The sequence below is a fragment of the Perca fluviatilis genome, chromosome 9 (assembly GCF_010015445.1).
Source record: "Perca fluviatilis chromosome 9, GENO_Pfluv_1.0, whole genome shotgun sequence".
In the NCBI taxonomy this organism is placed as follows: domain Eukaryota; kingdom Metazoa; phylum Chordata; class Actinopteri; order Perciformes; family Percidae; genus Perca; species Perca fluviatilis.
The window spans coordinates 24584442-24610651 of record NC_053120.1 but is presented as its reverse complement, the minus strand read 5'-3'; the positions used below and the strand labels follow the sequence as shown (position 1 = coordinate 24610651).

General features: G+C 40.3%; 1 protein-coding gene across 1 annotated transcript in view; it reads right to left on the bottom strand.

The window, feature by feature from the left end:
- The window catches only part of atf6 (activating transcription factor 6), a 37375-nt gene extending 17049 nt beyond the window's left edge, over positions 1–20326 (bottom strand). Inside the window, exons 1-10 of the mRNA XM_039811159.1 lie at positions 20067–20326; positions 19237–19313; positions 18319–18388; positions 16928–17025; positions 15511–15634; positions 13188–13391; positions 11276–11433; positions 2980–3165; positions 2593–2684; positions 894–1034 (exon numbers count right to left, since the gene is read on the bottom strand). Coding sequence (XP_039667093.1) covers positions 894–1034; positions 2593–2684; positions 2980–3165; positions 11276–11433; positions 13188–13391; positions 15511–15634; positions 16928–17025; positions 18319–18388; positions 19237–19313; positions 20067–20166 — 1250 coding nt within the window. The 5' untranslated portion in view covers positions 20167–20326. The remainder of the gene's footprint in view (positions 1–893; positions 1035–2592; positions 2685–2979; positions 3166–11275; positions 11434–13187; positions 13392–15510; positions 15635–16927; positions 17026–18318; positions 18389–19236; positions 19314–20066) is intronic.
- Positions 20327–26210: the final 5884 nt, after the last annotated feature.

Here is a 26210-nt window from a genome sequence, read left to right as displayed (position 1 = left end):
CCCACCTGCAGGAGGCTTGTTACTAAAAACGCCTGCCACAGACCGTAATACCTCCCGTGGGTCTCCCTGATCTGAGCCAACACGTCGACTACGCCTTGCGTTCCCATCTCTAAGCGCTCTGGAAATGGTTCGGCGAGACAACACGTCAGCCCACAGAGCCTTGATCATAACTCTAACTGGAGGGGGCCGTATTAACCTTCCCGCACACACACACACATACACCTTCCTGGTCAGTGGGACCCCCAAAATTAGGTTGCACATTTCCCCAGTCATTCTCCGCTCTTATGCGTTTGGTGCTGTCACCCCTTTCGTAAAGGCTAATGTGTTCCTTCCTGCCCACGCTGGTTTAATGCTGCTGGGAAACCTGATACTACAGCTGAATGGTTTGCATTAACATGTAACATACCCTATGCGGAGATCTGACAAAACACAGGCTGGCAATGCCATGCAGACATTCGCCACTCTGACCACCTTGCAAAACATCATTGTCAGGACATGGGGGGACTGCAGGTAATGTACCAAATAAGTATGTTATTTATGCAATTTACAAATGAGACTGCTGGGCCTCGATCGCATTTAAAGAAGAAAAGAAAAATATATAACACTTTAGAAAAATAAACTGTTACTAGCAATAAAAAGTTGGATGTCAAACTTGGCCTGAGCCCAATTTCCCACTTTGTTACTCAAAGCACAACTGCTGGCCGACTAGCCATGGCCCTGGAGGCGTCTGAAAAGCATTTGGACAGAGTTGGTAATCGGCTAGCGCGCCTGTTTACACGTGCCGTAATGAGCTGTACCAGTTCAGACTGAGCCAAGGCACAGGTGCATCCGGGTCCGCTGACATGCGGTTGTGTTATGAAAGGGGTGGGGGTGGGGGAGTTTGAGCACATTACCTGTCGGCCATCTCAGAGGGGCCACCGCCGAGGGGATCGGGGCCCATCACGACCTCAGTTTCTGCCTCTGAGGAGAAACCCAACAGGTGTCTGCCGCTGTGCTGCATGGAGAGCTTGGAGCCTGGGCCACCCTGAAACAGACTGAAGAAACAGAAGACAGGTGAGGGAAAATCAGGATACTAAGAATGGAGGAAACAAACTGAAAAGAAGAACCGAGTAATTGACTGAAATAACCGCTGAATTCCATGTGGCCCACATCCTGTGCACAGGAGGGTTGTTCGTTTTTAGCCACAAGCAGATTCTGAACTCTGATCTAGACTGCATAACCCAAAGCATGCTGTGGCGCGCACACAAGCAAAAATACACAGTCTCTTTTCAACGGTATTACTACACTGGGTGGCATTTTCATTTCAAAAGGATCCAAGCTCAAAAGCGGGCATATTTCACATTCCAAAGGAGAGCCCAAACACAAAACACACAGATGCGAGCACAGGTACAAACACACACAGACTTTAGCTACTGTGAATTACCACTCAAGTCGCAAAAGCAAACTTATTCGTGGGTCCCAAGAAACTTTTTCATGTTTAAGGTCGAGAGAACAACTGAGAGAACACATTCCCAGCACAGAGCTGCGCAGGCAGATAATCAAAGCGAGCCTTGTGGAGAAAGTTATTCCTAGGAGAAAACAAACATTTTTTTTTTTTTTTTTTTTTACATAAACATGATAACAGAGAAGTCATCGTTATAGTTGGATGTGGACTTGAGTTGAGTTTGTGGGATTACGTAATCTCTCCATCTGCTCGCTGTGTAAAATAAACCCTTTTCTCCAGTGTGGTTTTTCATAACTCATCTTAAATTTGTCACGATTTTTAATATTATGAGTACAGATAAGAAATACTGCAATATACAAAATGTTTTATACTTCTTTCGTAGCCTGAAAGGATTCTCTTTTGACATGTGTAAGTGGTACTGTACAGGTTTACTTTCCTCCCAACCCTGCAGGTTGTTTTGAGACTTACTGACCCATTAGTCAGAAAGTCCTATAAACTCTGGCAAAAACAACAGAGAAATGGAGCATACACACAAGAGCCATTTGGCATGGATGAACATTACTGGACTACATTACTCTGGATGGTATCACAAGGTTACTATTAAGTTCAGGTACTTTTGCTCAGAGCATTTAAGGGAAACCATTATGAATGAATGTGAAAAAAAAATCTTTTTGCATTGATTATTTGTCATTATAAATAACAAGTCATATCTAAACTGTTGGCAAAAGATAGTGAGATGATTGCTTGTTTTTAATTTGTCAACTTGTTTAGGCCATTGTGTTCATTACCTTTGTCAACTGAAATATGGGTGAAGTAAGTTTGTGTGAACTTATTGCTTCAATGGGAAATGTTCTGCTCTGTTTTTAATAAACGATTGTGCATTACGCACTTACATGATTGGCGGGATTCCCACAATGACTCAGGGGGCTTTCCATTTGTCTTCCTTCAGTAATTGAACTCTTGTGCATCCACAGTGTGTTGCAGTTACCAGTAATCTTCGTGTATCTGGAGCTACAGTATGCCATCATCAGTGTGCTTTTTTTTGAACTGAATTTAAGCTTTTAGAGCCTCAATTAAGTTGTCTACACTTAAAGACATACAGAGAGAGAGAGAGAGCCATAGTCACACATTACGCGCCAAAAGCTCACCTCATTGGTCCAACGTTAAGCATGACGAACACCAACACCACCATGAGGCACACAGCTCTCCTCTTGGGGGCCGTTACCTTTAGTACTGTGTTCTGCAGGAAAAGTTAGACATCATTTTGTATTACAAAAATGACCAATCACAGATATGGGTCATGTGTAATTCACGCTCAGTGGTGTTTTTTGCCTCAAACGGTGCCTTCCAGGCAGCTAACTCTAAGCTTAACCCTAAACATAACCATTGCTGCGCTGCCTGGAAGGCACCGTTGGGGGCAAAAAACACCAAACTCCTGTAATTCACACAAGGCTTTTGTTACTCTGCGCAGGCATCTTTTATAAGTGGAAGGCTGTGTGGACTTATTAGCAGAGCAGTGGCTGCTAGCCTCTCACCTCACTCAGCAGGCCCTCTAGCTGTTTCTTGAGCGTGCCATTCTCACTCTTGAGCTCCTCATTCTCAGACAACGCCACTTTCAGGCGAGCTTCCAGCGAGAGCAGATAATCTTTCTTCTTTTTCCGAGACAGGGACGCCGACTCGCGGTTCTTTATCATGCGCTGCTGCCTCTGTCCAAACTTGGACTGGAGTGAGAAGGTGACAGACACAGAAAGAGACATTGGACAAAAGGTTATTACTCATGTCAAGTCACCTATTTTATCACATATGGATGTATCCACTTCAAACCTACCCAAAAGAATGATGGTTATTGTGAGAAAGCAATAAATTGCCTGCTTGAGCCACCTGTTGGGTTGTAGATCATAGGTTCCTCTCACTAGTGTGACATCATGTTTGTCTAGGCTCTCAAAGGCATTTGGTTAAAAATAGCTTTTCATTCATAAGAGAAATCTTTTTCTGTGAAACCACCCAAACAAAGTGTCTAGGGGAAAAATAGGAAGAATGGATATACACACACATGTCAAAACAGCATAGCACAGTCAATGGTATAGATGCAACAGTATATTTACTGCCTTTTCCACACTAGAGCTCCAACATCTGCTTTGTCAATGTTTTGCACTAACATCCACTCATTCAAACTCAGGATGTCGTATGTGGTGAACAACACTGATGACATCCTAACAAGAAGAAGTGTGGGAAGTGGAGGAGAAGTTTGAAAAGAGGGACACTGGCATGAGAGAGAAAAAAAAAACAGCAAAAAGACAAGTGAAAAAAGGAAAAGGAAGAGGGGAAGCCGACATTAAAGCCACAGTCTGCTTTGTTATTCCCACCGAGAGAGAACACCTTGGTCGTCGATGCTCCAGCTTACTACGGTGATAGAATAATACATAGACATGTTCAAGATGTGTCGCGAGGTTAATGCCACCTCTGCAACAAATCACGGCTTTAACATCGCCCCCAAAGAACCTTAAGTGCACAGAATCAAGCTTCTGCTTGAAAATATTTACACGGACATCCTCTGAGAGGTCCAGAGGTCACCTGCAATGCCTCTGTACTATATGTGAAAAGAATTGTGTTTACGGAGTGTGTCACTCTTTGAGAAATGGGTTCACATCTGAGACACATAAACACAGAGGCACTATATCTATCTATCTATCTATCTATATATCTATATATAACATTGGATGAATGGTTGCTGATAATGGGCAATGTAGATATTGCATTAAAGATAAGCCACTTCTTTCTACAACAGTGGACAACCCTTTTGCAATTATGTAAGCACATAATGTAATCTGAAAACTGCTGCCCTGATTAAAAAAAAAAAACAATGCAACTGATCTCAGCTGGTATTAGGTCTGTAATGGAGTGGAATAGACATTTGTAAGTGACCCCAAACTTTTGACTGGTAGTGTAGGTCTTAATTGCCGTAATTATAGCTCCTTACAAAGTTCTTACAATATTCACCATTTTCTATTTAAATGTTGTTTGTTTATTCAAGACCTTATTACATATTAAGACTGTCCAAACCTCTGAAACTATAAAAAGGCAAACAAAAGCAAACCTTTTTATTAAAATAAACAAATTAGTGAGTGGTTGTACAGTTTGTTTCCACTAAGGACAACCAATGGGATTCCTGCCACTCAAGGCCAGTGAGGTGAGGACTGAAATCTGACCCAACTAGCACATATCTTAACATATCTCAAATTAACACCACCCATGGCTGTGGTGATTACCCAAACACCTTCATTGACCATCCAGTCCCCAGCTACTCCTCTCCTATCCTTCTCCAAACACAAACACCCTCCTCAGGGTAAGCCTCTAAGACCCTGGGCCTAATAGCCCCGCTGGTGATTAAGTTATTTGGATCCCTGTATTTGTGTTCTGTCTCCTGAGAAACCCCTATGTCTCCCAGCCCAGATCTGGGAGCTGTGCCACTAGCCCGAGCCTGGGAACGCTGCAAGTAAGCAGTTACCAGGGAGTGGAGAGCAGGGGGAACTTCACATCGCCACCAGATGGAGGCTGAGGAGGAAAATGTGGGGCAGGCGAAAAAAAAAAAAAAAAAAAAAAAAAAAAAGAGTGGCATTTCTCAGTGAACCTCAATTGAATGGGTAAGAACACAAACACTGGTTCAAACTCAAACTATCTAAACTAAGTGTCTGTGGGAAACTGCCAAGGCACCCATGAGCAGGGCACTTTCCTCCTGCTGCTCCTGCACAGTGGCCAGCTGCATGTTGTTGCTGAAAGGTAGAATTGCCTGCTCAACAACTCTTCAATGGATGAGTGCAGGTGAAGAGAGAGAAAAGAAGAGCTGAGAAGCCAATAGGTCCCAGCATGCCCAACTCTCACACTGCTGTTGAGAGTCGACTCTTTCCATTCAGCATCCGAAGGGTTACTCCAGGAGGAAGTGGGTGATGAACCATTAACCTATCCAAGCGGGAGGGGGCTTAGTTTAACAAGTTTCCTGATTTTACTGTAGGTCATAAACACCTATAACCACAGCATGCAGGTGAAATAACTGTCAACCTGGGATGTCAAATTCTTTTTGTGTGTTGCAGTTCACTCTTTGGGTAGTCGCTTTCTCTTAACCACTTTAAAATCCACACAGAGCTTAACTGTGCTGTGGGTTAAACATGTAGTTGCAGAGCAAAAGCAAGAGAGCATGTTGTTCCAGTTGTTTGTTTTCCAATGAGTGGAGAATCTGATATTTTCTATTGACGTATTGAATCACAAAATCCACACATTAGATACATTACAGCAGGGTTCTGTAAAATATAAGGACTGCCTGTGTGCCTTACATTTAACTTCATAAAATAATATCATTTTACACTTTGTAATGAAACAATGGAATTCCGTGTGATGTATTTTCATGCGTTTTCCTGCTGCATCATATTACACAAAAGCAGCGTTTACACATTTGGACAAAAACAACCAGATGTGGTGACAAAAACATGAGCTCAAAGTCCAGGAAACGTTCAACAGATTTTTAGCACATGATGTGGAGAATTGTTCAAATCACTAGGTGTATTTCATTAAGAGCTTTGCGGTTACATCTCTAACATCTCTGATAGATTTCTCCCTGTAAGAGTGTTGAATAATGAGCATAGATAATAAGACAAAATGTGTAATGGATTTGATCAAGCTCCCTTGTAGCGCTCCAGCAATTTTCTCAATGGGATTTATTTTTTTCTTCAACTCAACTGAGCACTCCGATTTGGAAACTGGACACTGATGCAAAAGAAAATTAAAGACGTGAAAGCATCATGTTCTGTGCTGGATGTAAGGGACCCCTTTCCATCCGGCATTACACAATGCTTTCCTGGGGTCCCCTCCTATAAATCCTCCCATCCTAGTAATAGGAGGATTTGTTGAGGCCTGCAGTTCTAGGCTGGACTGTTTTTCAGTCTCAGTCACACACACACACACACACACACACACACACACACACACACACACACACACACACACACACACACACACACACACACACACACACACACACACACACACACACACACACACACACACACACACACACACACACACACACACACACACACACACACACACACACACACACACACACACACACACACACACACACAGGAGCTCATTACATTACAGTGAACCAATCCCTGATGGCTGTTTACAGCTGTCCCAAAAGCTTCGTCCTGCACAACACCTGTCTGAAGCATGTAATGGTTAGCAGCCGTTTAACACCCGGGCTTATTAAGGCAAAGTTTAGCCCAAAATACAGTACTGTAACCAACATGAACAGTGGCACACACAGACAAACTGTAGCTATAACATGTAGTAACACCTGGCGCAAGCATGCCATCTTTAACAGGCATTTTACACTTCCCCCCAGCCCACCAAGTCCACCACTGTGCTGTAGCCAAACCAGTGAGGATATAAAGTGAACACAGCTGCAGCGGGTCCCAACACCAGCATCTCACTGGGCCACGGAAACAACTCTAAAGTCCATTTAAAGCGAGACCTCCAGGATTTGAAAGATGAATTAACAAATTATTTTTCTTACAAATGAAAAGCTGAATTTATATATTCACAAGCAATGAAACATACTCACTTAAATACACTCCGGGGTTTTGCTGCTACACTTGGTCTGGTATGAGCAGTAGCTTGTGGTGGCTAATGTTAGCATAGATAATGCTGTGTAATTGTGACATTATTGAGCCACTGACTTGGACTCTTTGTGCTACTGTTACCCTACATTAAACAGATTATAAAATTATAAATATTACCATTATAATGGTCACTTGTGGCTACAATTTAGCAAAACTTATAGTCTCACTTTAAAATCATTAAATAGCTGATATGATATGATTCTGCAAAATAAATATATTTTCCTACATTCACTAAAACATCATTAAATCATCGTTAAAAACTTGAGAAAGTAATGGAGGTCTCAGCTCCAAAAAACCCTCTCAATTATTGTGTACAGTCCCTCCCCTTTAATCACCTATTGTAAACTTTATTGACTTGCTTAGCTTTACAAATGGCTGAGAGGCGTATTTGTTTTGGCCTCTGAGGTTTGGAATTCCTCGTCATTGTTCTCGTAGTCTGGCACGAAGAGTGCTTCTCCAGGCTCGATTAACCCCATGATAATTGGACAAGCTCCTCTCGGGCCCTTTCAAGGGCCGACTATTTTTACAGCCAGAGGTTAAATGTTACCATTCATAAAACAAACACGTGAAATTTCGGTTGAGGTTTATCATTGAAAAGTCTGACGGAAAACTGTGTTAATGTGAAGTTAAATTGAGCAGACTGGTAAAGTAGAACTTTGCGAAATTAAGTTATGACTAATGGTTTTTCACATCCATGGTTAACGCATCAGTGCCACACAGTGATTGTTCCTTTAAGATGCTAAAAGCTGAAAATTGGATGAATTTTCTGTGGCCATCCCAGTGTTACCACGGAAAGCACTGCAAATGATTCAGGATACATTCCACAAATGTGACACATATGATTCTTCTTAATTAAAAAAGCTACCCTTGTGAAGAACAACAACAACAACACCACCACATTTTTTGCAACTTCACTGCCAGTCAGTTTGAGCTAGCCGGCGAATGGGAAACACTGTGAATGTGGAAGTTTTTCCCTCACAGACAAAAAGAACAAGACAAACAGGGGAGAAGACGGACTGAGAACACGTTTCTCACTAAAGGTCAGACTTTAGCGAGCCTTCAGGGAACTCTTCTCTTTCGCCGGGGAGCAAAGCCTGAAACAACAAACGGCATCTATCGGACTTTTTTACGATAGAGGCTGAGGATTCAGACTAGCAGAAGGAGGCAGTTTATTCAAGTAACAAAGAGAAGAGAATCAGAAACACAGACCTATAAAGTAGCCCCAGGTCTTTAAAAGAATATCAGACTCTGCTACCCAAAATAAATCCAGCATGCACAAAAGCTTGTATTAAGAAACCACAAGTTTGTACCATAAACAAAACAAACTATAATTGAGTTTTCTGTTTTAACTTTTAAATCTCTGGGACAGTCCCTGCTGCACTTAATAGTACCTTATAAAAGTCCCTGAAAGCTCTGTGCTGTCCTGTGCTGTCATTACACAGACCCAAGAGAAATGAGTGCATGAGGCAGAAAAACTGAAGCTCAGCAGGCTGTGTGTTAACTTTGCATGTTTGTGTGGGTCTTCTGTTCTCTGCAGCTGTCCTGACATCACCCCTGAATGTAACACATGGAAGGATCCACCCTCTGTCATCCACATGGGTTGTAACATACTTTACACTGTCTGAACTACAATTACATAACGCACATCTTTCCAATGAAACCCCACAGGTACAAACAAAGCAAAAGCCAATAATGATCATGTGCGGATTGTTTGTGGCTCCATGAAAACCAGAGGGGCTTGTGATTAGTAACTATCACGCAGATGCCTCTCTTTTAAGAGTAATGGCTCAATCAATTCACACACAAAAAAAAAAAAAAAATCAGTTTGCATGTATCCAACATGGCAAAATCTTTCAATTTCATGTCATAGGTTTTGTCATAGATTTTGGTGTCATTTGCATCTTTAAAGGCAGAAATGTTCCATGCAGTGTTATAACTTTTCCTTCATTGTGGAAAAACAAATTTTTCATACACTTTTTCCTTTCAACACTTCGTTTTCATATTTAATGTAGAAATTAAAGTTAATGGTTTGTGAAATTAAAATAAACACTAAAAATAGGGTAAAGTGAGTGAGTTTATGTTGGACAGGTTCCAGTTCAAGTGTGAACATGGCAATCATAACATCATAGTTACATAGTGGGCAGGTGTGTGGGCCATGTGGCTACTCATAGGCATGCAGCGGCATGCAAGTACACGCATGCTAATCCTCGCATGTCCACACACACACACACACACACACACACACACACACACACACACACACACACACACACACACACACACACACACACACACACACACACACACACACACACACACACACACCTACCTTAAGGTACTAGTCAGTCCTATAAGAGGCTTCGTCTGATAAATTGCTTCGACATATTCTTAGTTAGGCTGTGAATTAAAAAGGTCCAGCGTGTAACGTGTTTAGTTGTTCATTATCAAAAATCTGTGTTGCCTGTTCACAAACTTGTCCTTTTTCATGAATATTTACCACCACCATCAATTCCAAGTATTCCTCTTGGCTTGAAATTTTACATTTGCATTCGCATGAACTGGGGTAGACCATAGACATAATAAAGAGAAATAGAACCGACACAAGCGTGTTGGAAGCGTTTCCAGGCAAAATAGTATAGGAAAAGATGATTTGGTGATGAAAAGGTTTTGATATAAATGCAGATATAAATGTAATTAAAAAAAAATAAAAATAAAAAAAAATAATTCTATTTTCTAATATTGCACCCGTCAATACAGAACGAAATATTGTGTAGCCTATTTTTCCGTCAATACAGCACTGCGTCAGACACGTTTCTGGTGTGCAAAGACAGAAAAATTCACGCAGCCGCCACGCAGTTGACACGCAACAGAAACGCCACGCTCACGCCACGCAGGCAGTGTGTAACCGGCCTAATACGTACTTTGAACTGCGTGGTGCGAGAGAGTTGATTGCGATATATGATCTCAACGCTAGATGGGAGAAATTCCTACACATTGGACCTTTAAAGAGGATATGACCTTACGAAGAGCCTTTGAGCAAACATCCGACAGATTAGACAGAGAAAAAAAAAAAAAGTTTGACAAAGGAAGTCAAGGTTCTGTGTTTGACATTTTGTTTGAGCAATGAGATGTCCATTAGACCTCAACAATGTGGTTCCGGAAGTAAAAATCCTATACATTTCCTCCATAAGGATTTTGATTATCAGCCATAATGTCTAAACCATCCAAGGTAGACTCAGAGGATGTGAAGGTTTCTGCTCCTGTAGAAGCTAGAAGTCCGTATGAAATCAACCATGTTTTAAGAAAGACATGTTTTATTTTTGATCTTATGGAAAAATATTACACTACCCACAATCCTAAGCATAACAGCAATGTCTCGGATTGGTGGAACTTGCCGTTACCATGGAATGGTTTACCGCACCAACAAACGGCTAGAGCGAGCAGCTACCATTGAAGTCTATAATCGTTTATGTACACACTCTTGTACCTTTGTCTTATTTGCTGTTAAAAATGTTATTTTGCGCCAAATCAAATGTTTTATGGTAACGATTCATCTCTTAGCTGGTTTGCTTGTTTCCACGTATAAAACTATTTATATAAGCATTTAATGATGTTGAACGGGGAAAAACACTTCCCGAACCAGAGCCGTTAAAAAAAGTGGGCGGTTACTGTTGAGCTCTAAAGGGTTTGGGAACCTGACACTACTACATGTACTGTATGAACCTAGATTTACTGACTTGATTTCTCAGTAAACAACCCCCCACTTGTTAAAGGTGTAACCAGAGAAAAACAGGTGGAGTCCCCTTGGGGCCATGCTGGGTGTAACCAATGAAGGCAAACTGAGTGGCCTGAAAACATTTTAAGATCTCTGATCAAATAACATGTTTACAGTTATGTCGGTGTTTGACAACATATACAGAAAGATGTATAATTGGCAGCACCTGTGTGTGAAATCCACTATAATGACACACAATGCAAATATAATCTTTTGCATGGCAGATTATACATAAGTGGACATTTGCCATTGACCCTTTGAATGAGGGCAGCAGCACTAATCTGTGCTGGTTCTCATATACACCCCTTTGTGTTTATATCTCAGGGCAGTTCAACAAGTAGGAAGACTTAATTGATAAAGAGTGCGGACAGGACTCACTTCATCATCTGAGGAAGGGGTTCGAAGCGTGACAGGAGCAGCGACAGGAACGCGCCTGTCCTGGCTGAGCGTTGGCATGGTGACCACATTGGCAGTGACAGCCCGTGTTGTCTGGATCTGTAGCACCTGGCTTGGCTGCGACAGCACTATGGTACGTCCTGAGAAAGAGTGTGCAATACATTTTCAAATTACAGGTCTTATACTATACTCTCATACTATAGTCATATTTTTTTACAGTATAATTAACACTGACTGTGATTATATGTGTCTGTCAGTTTGTTCTCATGTTTGTGCTTATGTTCTTATCCCACGTTTGTCTTGCTATCTATGACAAAAAAAAAAAAAAAAAAAAATCAACCTGATATTCTCTACAATCTGGAAGCTGCATCAGTCTGCTGTTAAAAGAGCCTCCCACTGCAGATGGTACAGTCCAGCTCATTGATCCCCCCCTATCCGTGACCTACATTAACCCCTTGTCTTTATTGGGACTCTGTGTTTAAAGTGCAGGTGGAAACGATGTTTACCATCTCGACCTGTGGTCTTAAACCTTCACATTCCAAACTGAGAGGTGTGGGAGTTTTATGTGCATGAACACACATAAACCTGCATGTTGGCCCAAATTCAAAATGGATTATGGCCTGAAAGAAAGAAACTAGCAAAACCTCAACAGGACACAATATTGTCCATGTTTAAAATGTGTGTCCTGTTGAGTTGAGTTGTAGCCCAACCTTTCCAGTAAGACTGTGCCAGGAGCCATTCCTCAAACTGACCCAGCAACCTTCACCTCTTACACTAAACAACCTGTCAGTGCTAATCGTAGAGAAGCCTTAGCCAGTCTTCCTAATGAATGTGTGTGGTGCCAACGCTGTGTGTCTTGGGCCCAAGCTTACCATCTCTAAGAAGAATTCATGAGGATAAAAGTCAAAAGAAATTATAAGCCTTGGAAACACCTGTCAGCCCGTTTGCTCTTTGGAAATACCGGGCAAACTCTATAAAATGTGAACTCATCAGTAAATATCTTTAATTCCTTTTTTCCATCTGCCTGATGCATAGGGCTCGCTTCTCAGCTGTGAATATTGCAGAGATCTTAAACCAAAGAGACTCCTAACACTGAGCAGGCTTGACTTGACTTGACTTCCATCTGGGGTCCTAAACTTGCATGTCTTGGCTTTAGCCATCTGCCATGTTGGCCATTATCAGGCAGACTGGAGAGCCATGTTCAAATTCAAGTCGGGAGAGGTCAGATACTCCACCCACTTTGGGCCCAGGCAATGAGATAAGGTATTTACATTGGCCTAGGTGCTGCTGATGTAACCAGATTGGTAAACCAGGCAGGCTAAAAGCACAAAACAAAATAATAATGACTTTAGCGCACGAAAACCACCAAAAAAAAATAAAAAAAATAAAATAAAAATCACACAGCAGCCCATAAATAGCCTTTGGTTTACATGTGGGTTATAAAACAAACTTTCCTGAGTGTATATTTATGGAGACTGATTCCCAGCATTGTTTTTTTCCCCCAAGTGTAGCCCAAATGTAGACATATTTTGGTTACAAAAAGGAGGCATCTAACATCTTACGGTCTGATTTAGTTTTAATTATTTGACCGTCATGCAGAGTAGCATGGTACAGTGAGGACTAAGATCACTTATGAGCATAAACTAAGGTTAAAGCCCCATCTGCTGGCCAAAACACAACAATTAAATGATTGTCTAAGCAAGAATTACAAACAAATTAATCAGAAGTTACAAACATCTCTAATACCATGTCATCTCTAAATTTAAATGAATTACAAAATACTCTAAGTATAGAACAACACACAGCTCGCTAATGCATCCAGTGCTTCTGGTCTGATGCAATCCAGTGCAATGTGAGGCAATGGGTCTCAATGTGTTGCAGTGTGAGCTCTAACCTGGAAGGGGTGCTGGTTGGATGTTGATCGGTGCTTGTTTGACCACAGGCAGGACAGTGGTCTGCAGGGGCTGGATGATGATTGTCTTTGCCTGCAGGGGAGCTGCTGCATGAGCCAGGGGCACAGCTGTAATCAGCGGTTTTGGTTGGATGGAAACCCTCGGGCCAATCTGAATCGGCCTTTTGATTGGCTGAGCTTGTCTGGCTGGTGTGGGGGGATGGGGTTGGGAGTAGTGAAATATGAACACAGGCTGTAAGTAAATAATAATAATAATAATAATAATAATAATAATAATAATAATAATAATAATAAAAAAGGCTGACTCTAATAGGGCTGTATTGGCAAGAATCTGGAGATACGATACGTATCACGATACATGGGTCACGATTCAATATATTGCAATATATTTCGATACTGTGCATAAGGCGATATATTGGGATTTTTTTTTAAGTATCATTTTAGAAAAACTAATATTTAAAAAAAGACACATGCATATAAGTCAAAGAAGTTTACTTTAGGTAAACAATTCAGTTCACAATAAGCAATCAAACTGCCAGGGATTGTGGTTCACAGGTTCTTAGTAGGCAAATTTGTATATGCTAAAGTAGGCCAAAGTTCAGCCATAGCTACATTGTTAGCTTCTAGCAAAAAGTCAGGCACTGCTAGGCACTGTTAGGCAAGGATGTCTCAGCATAGCCATCTAGCGGTAGGGGGTTTAAACACAACATAAATGTGAACCACTGTCTTACGTGAATATTTTTGCACGTAAACTTAAAAAAAATAAAAAATAAAAAATACAGTATTGCAAAATAAAATATCGCGATACTCAAGTGTATAGATTTTTGGACAATTTTCTCTCTCTCTCAAAAGGGAAAAGCCCCCAAAAAAAAAAAAGTACACACACACACACACACACACACACACACACACACACACACACACACACACACACACACACACACACACACACACACACACACACACACACACACACACACACACACACACACACACACACACACACACACACACACACACACACACACACACACACACACACACACACACACACACACACACACACACACACGTAGAGGTCTGTGTTTTTATCATAGGTACACTTCAACTGTGAGAGACGGAATCTAAAACAAAAATCCAGAAAATCACATTGTATGATTTTTAAGTAATTAATTAGCATTTTATTGCATGACATAAGTATTTGATACATCAGAAAAGCAGAACTGCATATTTGGTACAGAAACCTTTGTTTGCAATTACAGAGATCATACGTTTCCTGTAGTTCTTGACCAGGTTTGCACACACTGAGAGAAGGAGGTTGTTGGCCAAGATCTCACGATACATGGCCCCATCCATCCTCCCCTCAATACGGTGCACCCATCCTGTCCCCTTTGCAGAAAAGCATCCCCAAAGAATGAGGTTTCCACCTCCATGCTTCACGGTTGGGATGGTGCTCTTGGGGTTGTACTCATCCTTCTTCTTCCTCCAAACACGGCGAGTGGAGTTTAAACCAAAAAGCTCTACTTTTGTCTCATCAGACCACATGACCTTCTCCCATTCCTCCTCTTGATCATGCAGATGGTCATTGGCAAACTTCAGACAGGCCTGGACATGCGCTGGCTTGAGCAGGGGGACCTTGCGTGCGCTGCAGGATTTTAATCCATGACGGTGTAGCGTGTTACTAATGGTTTTCTTTCAGACTGTGGTCCCAGCTCTCTTCAGGTCATTGACCAGGTCCTGCCGTGTAGTTCTGGGCTGATCCCTCACCTTCCTCGTGATCATTGATGCCCCACGAGGTGAGATCTTGCATGGTGCCCCAGACCGAGGGAGATGGACCGTCATCTTAAACTTCTTCCATTTTCTAATAATTGCGCCAACAGTTGTTGCCTTCTCACCAAGCTGCTTGCCTATTGTCCTGTAGCCCATCCCAGCCTTGTGCTGGTCTACAATTTTATCCCTCATGTCGTTACACAGTTCTCTGGTCTTGGCCATTGTGGAGAGGTTGAAGTCTTTTTGATTGAGTGTGTGGACAGGTGTCTTTTATACAGGTAACGAGTTCAAACAGGTGCAGTTAATACAGGTCATGAGTGGAGAACAGGAGGGCTTCTTAAAGAAAAACTAACAGGTCTGTGAGAGCTGGAATTCTTACTGGTTGGTAGGTGATCAAATACTTATGTCATGCAATAAAATGCAAATGAATTTATCTCACAGTTGAAGTGTACCTATGATAACATATCTATCTATCTATCTATCTATCTATCTATAACAGCTGAACGAGCAGATGCGTGTGTAGAGGCTGCCTCACCTCGGGCGGTCTGGCTGGTCCTCTTTGGAGCTTTCTTAGCTGGGGGAGAGATTAGAGAAAAGCCACTGGACTCCGAGCAGACTGAAACAGAAGAGGATTGTGATTGTGGAGACAGGGCCTCATCCTAGAAGTGAAGCAGAGAAGACGTGTGTCTATTAGATACTGGACATCTATTTAACCAAGACATCAGCAGTAAACAAGCATCTGGAACACAGTTAACTCCTACAAAATGATTTACTGCAAACTTCTACTTGTAACTGCTTTCCATAATTGTATTTTCTTTTGCATCCCTATTATCCTAATGTATTTATCAAATACTTTTCCAATTCTGAATGTTTTATTGTCTTTCTATATTTCTTATGATTGTACTTTCTGTGTTGTTGTTCTGTATTTTGTCTTTGTAACCTGAGTCAATGACATTGAAAATGAGTGTTGCGGCCGCCTCTCAATGACGCGTTATTATGGAACCCACGCAACTTCTAGACCCGCCCTTCAATAGCATTCACACACACTACTCTTGGCCAGGCGTCCATGCTTACGAAAGGTAACGTAACCCGATTTGTTCAGGTCCTATCCCCTGACCAATCGGCTATCCTAACCTTAACCACTCGAGGTCAATGCCTAACCCCAATCAATGAGCCTGCTTCGTAGGGCGGGACTCAATGATCTGTTGAGGATAAATAAAAGGTTGAATGAATTTATTTTGACTTCTGCTGCTCAACACTCTAAAATTTCTAACAGTTCTAAGCTGTGCCATGATTGCACAAGAGCCTGTCATCCAAACAGGCTACTAATGAACTCCCATTACATCGGAGTAGCTTTAGGATCATGATGCTTGCCTATAGGTTGCATCAGTCATCAACAAACTTCACAGAAAGTAGAGAACACTGTCTGATGAAACATGATTGTTGTAACATCTGATAAAATATGTATCAAGTGTCCTTGTCAATATTCAAAGACTCTGGTAGACAAATGTGTCCTTGGATTCAGTTAGCAGACAAACGTGTGCAGACTGTGTTGGGGCTAGACAAGGATGTAACCCTTATCCTTGTTTTGACACACTGTGAAAACATCTGCCTGCTAAATTATGCTAATGTGGCTAAACTTGTCAGCACCTTCCTTATAACGAGAAGGCGGGGCACAGCTCAGGCTGGCAACGAATTATTAGTTTGACAAGGTGTTTAAGGTTTTTGTTAATAATAAGTGTCTAAAGTGTGCATGTGTGTATCCAAAAGTAAAGAGCAGCTGTTAATGTTTGGACACCATCTGGATGAGGCTTTTACTTGTTCCAACTGCACACCAAGAGGGGCACATATGTGAAAACTCAAAACCAATATCAATGGTAAAAATTAGCATTGGAAATACAAGTCAAATGCTGAAAACCGAGAAGGACAAAGAGTTGAAGAGTGTGACTTACTTGTAAGAAGTATGGGGACAGGGCTTCCACAGAAGTAGGAGAGGGGACAGAGCTCAGAGTGTGGGCAGGTGACAGAGAGTCCAGGCTCACCTCACCATCTGGATACACAAGGACAAAGACGTCAGGAAAATGTGTCATATACTGTATGTAGGCTTATCAGCACAGGTGGGTGCGATTTACTTTCCCTGTATATTCCCACACATTAACTCAACACGAACACCCCTTCTATATCCTTTTTTCATTTAGAATAAACCACTGTGTCCCATAAATACACACCTCATTAATAAGCTACACCAGCTGTCTTTGCAAATCAATCATAAAGCAGCCATGCAAACATTAAATGAACAAATGCAAGTCATCTGAGTTATATTTGGTCATAATTTCCCACATTTTTTCAAGAAATATAACACTAATAGTTTTTTATTTTATTCATTTTTATTTTCAAACCAGTTAGATATTTAGCCAAACACCGAAACTCCTCTGCTCGCATCTCAGGTGAGAGGGACTAAGATGTGAGAAGAGGAACTGAGGAAGTACAAACTGAGAAATGAGAAGACGGGTTCAAGAGCCCATGAATGAAAAAGAAGCAGAGAGTGAAGCTGCACCACAATCAATCAGCAGGACTATGTTTTTTGGCTAATGTAATTTGTCTGCTTCAAATCCAAAATGTTTCCATATTGGCACAGTTTTAGTTTTCTTTGAGACTACCGCTGCTATAGCTTGTTCCGTAACCCCGGAAAACACATAAACGTTCTAGCAAACAAACACAAAGTGCGCATCTATGCCCCTCCCACCTCCACTGAAATCTGATCTCCTTCATGTTGCCAGCCTCGGCTTGGCACTAATTGCGCTCAGTCTGTCAGACACTAGTGCCTCCGTTAGTCAGTTTATAAACAACAGAACAAGGTGTTGTCATATTGCTTATTTCTAATGCAATATAAGTTGGATTTAGTAACGCCGTCTGCACCAGTTGCTGATGTAGGCTACTAGTTATTATACCAGAACAGGCCATAATGACAAACAATGGTTCAGCAGATTTTCATAAAATCAAACTGGTTTAAGGTCATACACCGAAACGGACTGGAAAATTGGAAAACATTCTGAAAGAAAATAATAATATTCCTTAGTAAAAAAAAAAAAAAGTGATTTTCATTTTCTCAACATTGACCCAATGTTGTATTCCACTTAAAGCTTCAAGCAGCAAAACAACAACAGTGCATCTGAGAATATATATTTCTATCAAATTGCCACAGCACATCACATGGGTTGAATCATATAAAATACTAAACAGATGGACATCTGACTCCATTTTAGTTCAGTTCAGATTCCCCTTATTTCATGCTGAAATGTGATAGCTATGTCCACAGAGATGTCAACATGTGTTGCTGTACCTGTGCAGGTGCTGCTTGTGTCCACTTCGTTCCACGGCGGTATGTCGATATCAAAGTCCAGCTCACTGGCCTGAGAAACCAAACACACACTTTTTAAACAATGGACATCATCAGAATGCAGATTGGCAACAAAGACCATGTCTGATCAGATTCTACTCTAAGCAATGTGTGTATAATCACTGGGCCATGCATTTCTGAAAACAGCACATCAATAAAAGTCTAGTAAGAATTCCTTTTTTTAGTTTAATGTCTGTGAAGTGCTGCTGTTCCTGTATTACATTTTTTTTTTTATAAATATATATATATATATATATATATATATATATATATATATATATATATATATATATATATATATATATATATATATATATATATACATACAAGTATCCCCATTAGCACTAGCATAAGAATTGGATATTCTTCCTGGGGTCCACACACATACAGTCATACACACTTATACACAAACAAAAACAGCTTATCTCATTATTATTATTATTATTATTATTATTATTATTATTATTATTATTATTATAAACATTTAAGTACGGAAGAGAAACTAAATTGTCATCCTTTAAACAAATATTAACCCAAACACAAAATCATGAATATATCACAATTCATCAATAATTTATAGCACTGAATGACCTTAAAATTATATATTTAACCATCCAGTGCTCTCTCACATTTAGACTTTTAAAAAAAAGGCCTATTTGATACACCAAATTATTCCTAAATTGTTTGGAGATACTGCTATAACAAAAGCATACTGTGCTATAATGTTAGCTAATGATGCACCTGTATCTCTAGCTCTGCGCCACAGTTAACAAGCACATGACTTTCTGTTTCAGTCAGACTATAAAACAGATTTCAGTAAGCAACATACATTTGCATACTGAGAGAAGATAAGTTACTCACATAACCGGCATGCTCCAGGGCCTGAAGCAGCTCATCTGCATCTCCCAGGTTGTCCAGCTCATCAAACAGGCTGATGTCTGTGTAACAAGCATACAGCACATACAACATCTGGTCAAACTGCTTTCAATCCATTGATCAGTGCCTCTTTAGATCAAATTTCATTTAATATTATCCAAGCAGCAAATGTATGCAGTCCTGTATACTTTTGTATTAAAATATTGGATATATTGGATATGAACTGGCAAATGAGAAAAGCTAAACTAATTTGTTTATTTATAACTAGATAGTACAATATATATATAAAAAAACGTAAAAGCATTCCTCCTCAGTTTTGAAGTTATATAAAAAGAACTGCCCCTAGTTAAAAACTGTGCCTATAAGCATAGATACAAAACATTCAACAGTTATCTATCTATGCTATAAGCATTACAGGGTGTGCGTGTGCGTGTGTGTGTGTGTGTGGCGCCAAAACAAGTGCAGCAAACCATCTTTTCAGCAAAGCGTATGCACCATCATGTCATTAAAGCGCTGTGTCTGTGTTAGAGAAGTGCACTGTGTGTAATGTCTGCAGCCATATTGCTAGTGTACATTACATCCATGTTACATCACCTAACGTCACAGACAGCTAGCTAATGCTAACTGTAGTAGCAACGACTTTAAGCGTATGTAAACACAAACACATCCAACCTCAAGCGTATGGACGAATGTTTTTGAAACGGTTACCTTCTCACACTTTGCATTTTAGAGGCACGTCTGTACTAGTTATATGTGTTAGATCGACTATATGTTTCCCTGTATGGGTCTGTAGAAAGCAGTTAACCGACGCTTACCCCACTCTCCTCCATGGTCGATAGACATGACGCCTGTCTCACTATCCATCACCGGATATTGTTGATGATTTCCAAAGTTTAACGTTGAGTTGGATGACATTCTCTTTCAAATTCATTCGTAAATTGTCTTAGACAAACAAGTTGTGATTAAGCGATGGCTCCTAGAACTCATGGTGCAGCTGCTTGGTTGGAAACTTCCTGTTTTTGACGCTCACAGTCGATAGATACACGTCTGACTTTAACGTTAATCTACGGGTGCCACCGAGGGACTAATGTGTGAAACAGCAAACGCAGAGGTGCTGTGCTCTTATATTGTCTATGGTGCTGTGGGGAATGTGCAGTGAACTAGTGCTGCCTAACCAGGCCACAAGGCGGTAGGATTGTACTGCATGCTTCAGCATGGTGCAAAAGTGTGCTCCATAAAGTTGACATCTCCTTTGATTTGTGGATTTAATCTGACAGAATAGAGAATAATTATAAATTGACTTTAGGTTGGGATTTTTTTTTTACCACTACTGTTTCCAAGCTGAAGAATCAACTTTGGTGCTTACGTTTTAAACCCACACGGATGAGAACTCCCGTGATGTGTAGGCTAAAATCAAAAACTACTGAGTTCACCTGTCAACTGATCCATGTCTTTGACAATTTGGCAAGCTGCACTGTTGATGCCCATGATTGAAAGCTCTGGAAAAAGGTAATGCGTGGACCTTGAGTTAAGATTGTTTTGTCAAAATTCAACCAATAAGTGTCTGATAGCCTGAAGAGTTAGGGGTCTACGAAAATATAGGCTACTTCTAATTAAAATACATTAGTTTGAAAATGTGTGCTTTGTGCACGAAATTTTTTTTATAATTAATAATATAAAGTAGGCCTACAGCCCATTTCAGCCACACAGTTCTTCTCTGTAGCACCTCCAGTGGACATTTGTTGTCTCAAAACACCTGAGGGCTACCTGATAGGCTAGTATTTGTGGCGCTGCAAAAACGTGGCCAGAGCAGAGGTACATATCCCATGAGACCCCAGGTTGAAATCATCAGTGTGGCCTCCATCAGCAGGCAAACTTTTTTTTTTAAGATTATTTTTTTGGGAATTTTAGGCCTTTATTTCCGCAGGACAGATGAAGACATGAACAGGGAAAGAGAGGGGGGATGACATGCAGCAAAGGGCCGCAGTACAGGTCGATCCCGCGGCCGCTGCGTCGAGGAGTAGCCTAAACCTCTATATATGGGCGCCTGCTCTACCAACTGAGCTAACCAGGCCACGCACCTTCTGAGACGTTTTAGCTGAGTTATGAGTCACTTCCAGTGTTGGGGAGTAACGGAATACATGTAACGGCGTTACGTATTTAGAATACAAATTATGAGTAACTGTATTCCGTTACAGTTACAATTTAAATCGTTGGTATTTAGAATACAGTTACATTGTTGAAATCAATGGATTACATGACGATACTTCTCTGTTTCACGAGTTTATTCACTTTTAAAGACTGACTAGCCCCGTTTGACATGCTAGCTAACGTTAGCTAAAATTAGCTCGTGGTAGCAAGACTGCGGTTAGATTTTTGTAGTATGCAGTTCGGGACTACCAATACAATAATCTATCTGCTTGTTCAGGTACACATTCAGCTAGTTGGAATAAAAAGAACACACCATTATAGGCCTGTTTAGTAAGCTGGATGTGATAGCTGCATTCCTACACTTATAAAACGCAATTCAATGTGGAAGTAATCCTGAAGTAATCCAAGTATTCAGAATACGTTACTCAGATTGAGTAATGTAACGGAATACGTTACAAATTACATTTGTGGGCATGTATTCTGTATTCTGTAACGAAATACGTTTTGAAAGTATCCTTCCCAACACTGGTCACTTCCTGTTTGGTGAGTTGATGGACTGTTTTTACTCTTAGTCCCAAAAAAACAGGTTGAGACTGATTTCCTCCTCTGAGTTATTTTAATGAGTTCAGGCACATGCTTTTCACAATAAGAGAATCCTTTATAAAACAAATGGCAAAGATGGGATTTGAACTCACAACCTTTTAAAGACTGTGCAACAGTGTCTGTTCCAACTGAGCTCTGAGAGCTCTGAAAAGTAATTTCAATATTTCAAGTAAGGTTTAACTTCACAGAGTCATTTGATATCTGTGAAGCAGGTTTCAGGTTATTTAATGGATAGATACATGTATTACACTAAGCATTTTGATTGGTTATCACTTATGTCTTGGAAAGGGTTAAAGGGGTTTTTAAAAGATTATCTGCACATGTAATATGTTTTTAAGGGATTATCTGTTTAAGAGGTTTTAGGGGCAACAGATGGAAAAGACAAACTTTGTTTCTCTGAAGGTTGATGAAGATGACGTTTCTTCTTGCTCATCCCCACAGATGGTCAAGTGGGGCTGAGGCTGACTGACACCCAAGATATGTGGGTTCAAACCCCCCTAAGGTAAGCCACTCAGGAGTGTTTGTGATGGATGGATGTGGTTTCCTACGTCGATTTTAACGTGCACATTTTCAACATAGATTTCAACTTGCGAATTTCCAACATCCAACATAGATTTCAACTTGCAAATTTCCAACATCCATTTCAACTTGAGAGTGTCTGAATTGTTTTTTTTTTTTAAGTAACTTTTTGTTTTCACTTTAAATTAGTTTTAGTCTGTAGGCTATTTGGCTGAAATTATTAAAGTATTAAAGTAGTTATAAGTGTTAAACCCCTTAACATAAACAGAATAACATAACATGTAACTACACTTTGTGTCATGTGACCTTTAACACAGAAAGAGAGATGATTAATCTTAAAGAGACTGTCCTTCCCCGAGAAACTTTCCCAGAGGTTGTTTGTGCAATTACTAGTGCCCTTTATATATCTATATAAAGGGCGCTAACAATTACTAGTGCCCTTTATTTAGAGAGTGTGGCCATCTGGGGAATTGAATGTTCTGAGCTATCCTGTTATGCGATTGGTTCCGAGGTGGTCACATGTTTTGTGGACTCCATGTTTGATACCAACATTCATCTGATTCCCATTGACATAGTGCACTGGATAGTGGAAACATGTAATCAATTATTTTAAAAATGACATAAATCACTGAAAAAATGCCCAACTGTTGTGCGTTTGGCTGCAATGAAAGACAGGGAAGCGGCAAAAGACTTCACAAGTCCCCTGTGAACCAAAAAGGCAAAAGGTATGGGAGCTGTTCATTATTGTGTGAGGTAAATGTCAATTTCTTTCTTCGATATGATAACAAATTACATAGGACAAATATAGTAATACCATCATTAATGTGTACCATGCTGTCAAAAAAGTTCTAACACTGCTTAAGAAATGAATGAAGTTTGAAGTTAGCCATGCCTTATGCTAGCGTTAGCTTTTTCGCTAGAAAATAAGCCATTTATTTCAAGATAGCATATTCGCCCCATAGGGTTACACTGTAGAGTCATCTGACGTTGGTATCCAATATGGTGCCCATGATTTGAGTTGGCCACACTCCCTATATAAAGGGTGCTAGCAATTACAACCTGGCGCTGCCCTATAGTGGCCGTAGTAGTTATGACGGGAGCAAACCAGGAAGTAAGGTGACGAACTGACTGCACTAGTGTTCAGTTTTCTAAGGGCGTTTTTAGCAGTGTACAATACAGTATACTGTATAAGTTACGTAATTCTGATTCTAATCCTTCTATTTAAGATGAGGCCCTACCGCAAGGCTCCAGAGAGTGAGGAAGAGCATGCGGTGCAACAAATCAGACAGCTACATAATGACAGCTACATCTCTAATACATTAGAGAGTTGTTATAAAAGATGATGCTGTGCACTATAATATTCTTAATTTAAGAAGCTTGCACATACCTTTACAGTGTGATAAGGAGAAAGATTGATCTTGCACACAGCAATAGCCCCTCCAAATGTCTGTGCCCGTCCCTGATAAAAAGCCTTGATGGGATACAGATAAATTCATTCATTTCTACAATAGCCTTCTTAAAAAACAAAACCTTTGAAGGGACTGATTGGTTTGGTAGTATTTTTGATGTTAGTCAGCCTGGGGAATTTAGTTTGGCTAGTTTGTGCGTGACCATGATCACGAGGTGCTGAAAGGACAAATTGGTCTGAGGACAGTAACGGTCTGAGTTGGTGTGGATTGGACGGATGGATGCTTCCATAGGGCTTATGTGCCACTGGCGTGTCATTTCTGGTGTGAATTGTACTTAAGTGTCACGACAGGCAGAGCAAACATCTGGCTTTGAACCCCTTTAAGCCTATATAGAGCCTGTTTGAGGCCAAAGCCTGTGTGGAATAATATATAGGCTCATAACTCTGGTTTTATGAAAAAGTAAGTGGGTAAAATGTATTTATGTAGCACTATTAAAAGGCCTATTACAGAGATAGATAAGAAAGACAAAAAAAGAAAGCCGGATACCAGTAATACTTGGATATAAATCAGATTCTATAGAATAGATTATTTCATGTAAAAGTCAGAATATCTCAACCTCTACTATTTTTATCTGTCTCTATTTCCCCTAACTTTATGGATGTGCAATATTTAACTACTGAAGGCGATTTCATGTAACAGTCATCAAAACAGCCTATAAAAAGAATCTCTGGTGTTTGGTGACCCGTTCCCGATTTGCTGAATCAGTAGGCTATATGAATCATTTGAATCAGCACATGCAAATGTCAGTGCACCTATAATTTGAGAGTGCCTGTGGTCATGAAACAAAATATTTTTTAACTGCTGTAACTGAAGGTCACAAAAATAGGCCCTGCATGTTGTACACATGTAAAACACAGACATGACATATTACACATTTAGACAAAAGCTATGCCAGCTTCCTGTTGAATGCTTTCCAAAAAGCAGCTTCTTATCCAGTCAATCTGTAAACAGGTCTCCTCTCATCTCATCAGTAGGCCTATGTTAGCGCCGTAACAGAATAAACCTTCTCTTACAGGGTATAGTCTTAGGCCTTGTTTGTGACTTTGAAATGGCACGGGAGCAGCGGTAAGTGACATTTTGTACTACAAATCAGTGGCTGGGCCTAATCCTTCATGGGCATTTCAGGTCGTAGTGAGATTAACCTGAGGTGGTCTGGCTGATTCCCTGCTGGATTGGTTCAGCACCATTCTGAAAGAACAAGCCCCCCAGTCTGTATTAACTTATTACAGCAAGGTAAAGATTAATATAGAGGTCAGCCATCTGCCTGGAGTCTGTGGTTCACCCAACATAAACCAAATCAACTAATGTAAGCTATATTATTTCATGAATCACTGGTGAGTCCGGAATGTTTATATGCTCTTTGTTGCTAACGTGACAGTGTCTATGCACTTTCAAGGTTGCATTGTAGCTCAAAGTCAAAGTGTCAAACATTCCTCCCAGATCTTAAAAATATAATCCATGTGTCAGGCTATATCACGTGTCCTGATGGTAATGATAATGCACCCGTGTGGGATTGGAGTGGTGTGGGTAATGACATGGACGGTGTCTTTAGTCTGTGGATAGTTCACCGCTCATCATATTGATTGTGTGCAAAGCCCCTCAGATCAGACACGGACAGCAGATTAACAGGTTAACCTGATTTATTGGCAGAACATTTGAACAGAACATTTGTGTAAAATAGAGTATTGGGGCTTTGGTGACATTGCTGTTTGAAGCTTCTGCAATATGTCAAATTTTTGCCTGAAGTATGACATCCATATTTATTTCTATTTTCATATTATTAGAACATTTAGATCATAATTGAGATCAGTTTCTCAGTTGTTTTTGTCACACTAATAACAAATAAAGCATTGCAGTAATGATTGCAGACTTCAAATATTCTCTTAAGGTTTTATTTACATGAAAATGTTTGGGGAACAATGCTATATAATGTGAAAATCAGGACAAACTAGGAGAAGTGCCTATTTAAAATGGCTAAAACGATTACATTAACATTAAATTATTACATCATGTAACAGATTACATTTAGATTATCATGTTAAGATAAACAAAACCCCAGACAATATCTAGTTTCACATCATGTTATTTCAATGGGCTATATTGCCTATAGCTCTACATATTAACAAAGATGTCTGTTCATAGATCAGCCGTCAGATCAAAGCAAGACCACCCCCCTTAATAATAAAAATAATAATATTAATGCATTTTATTTATGGA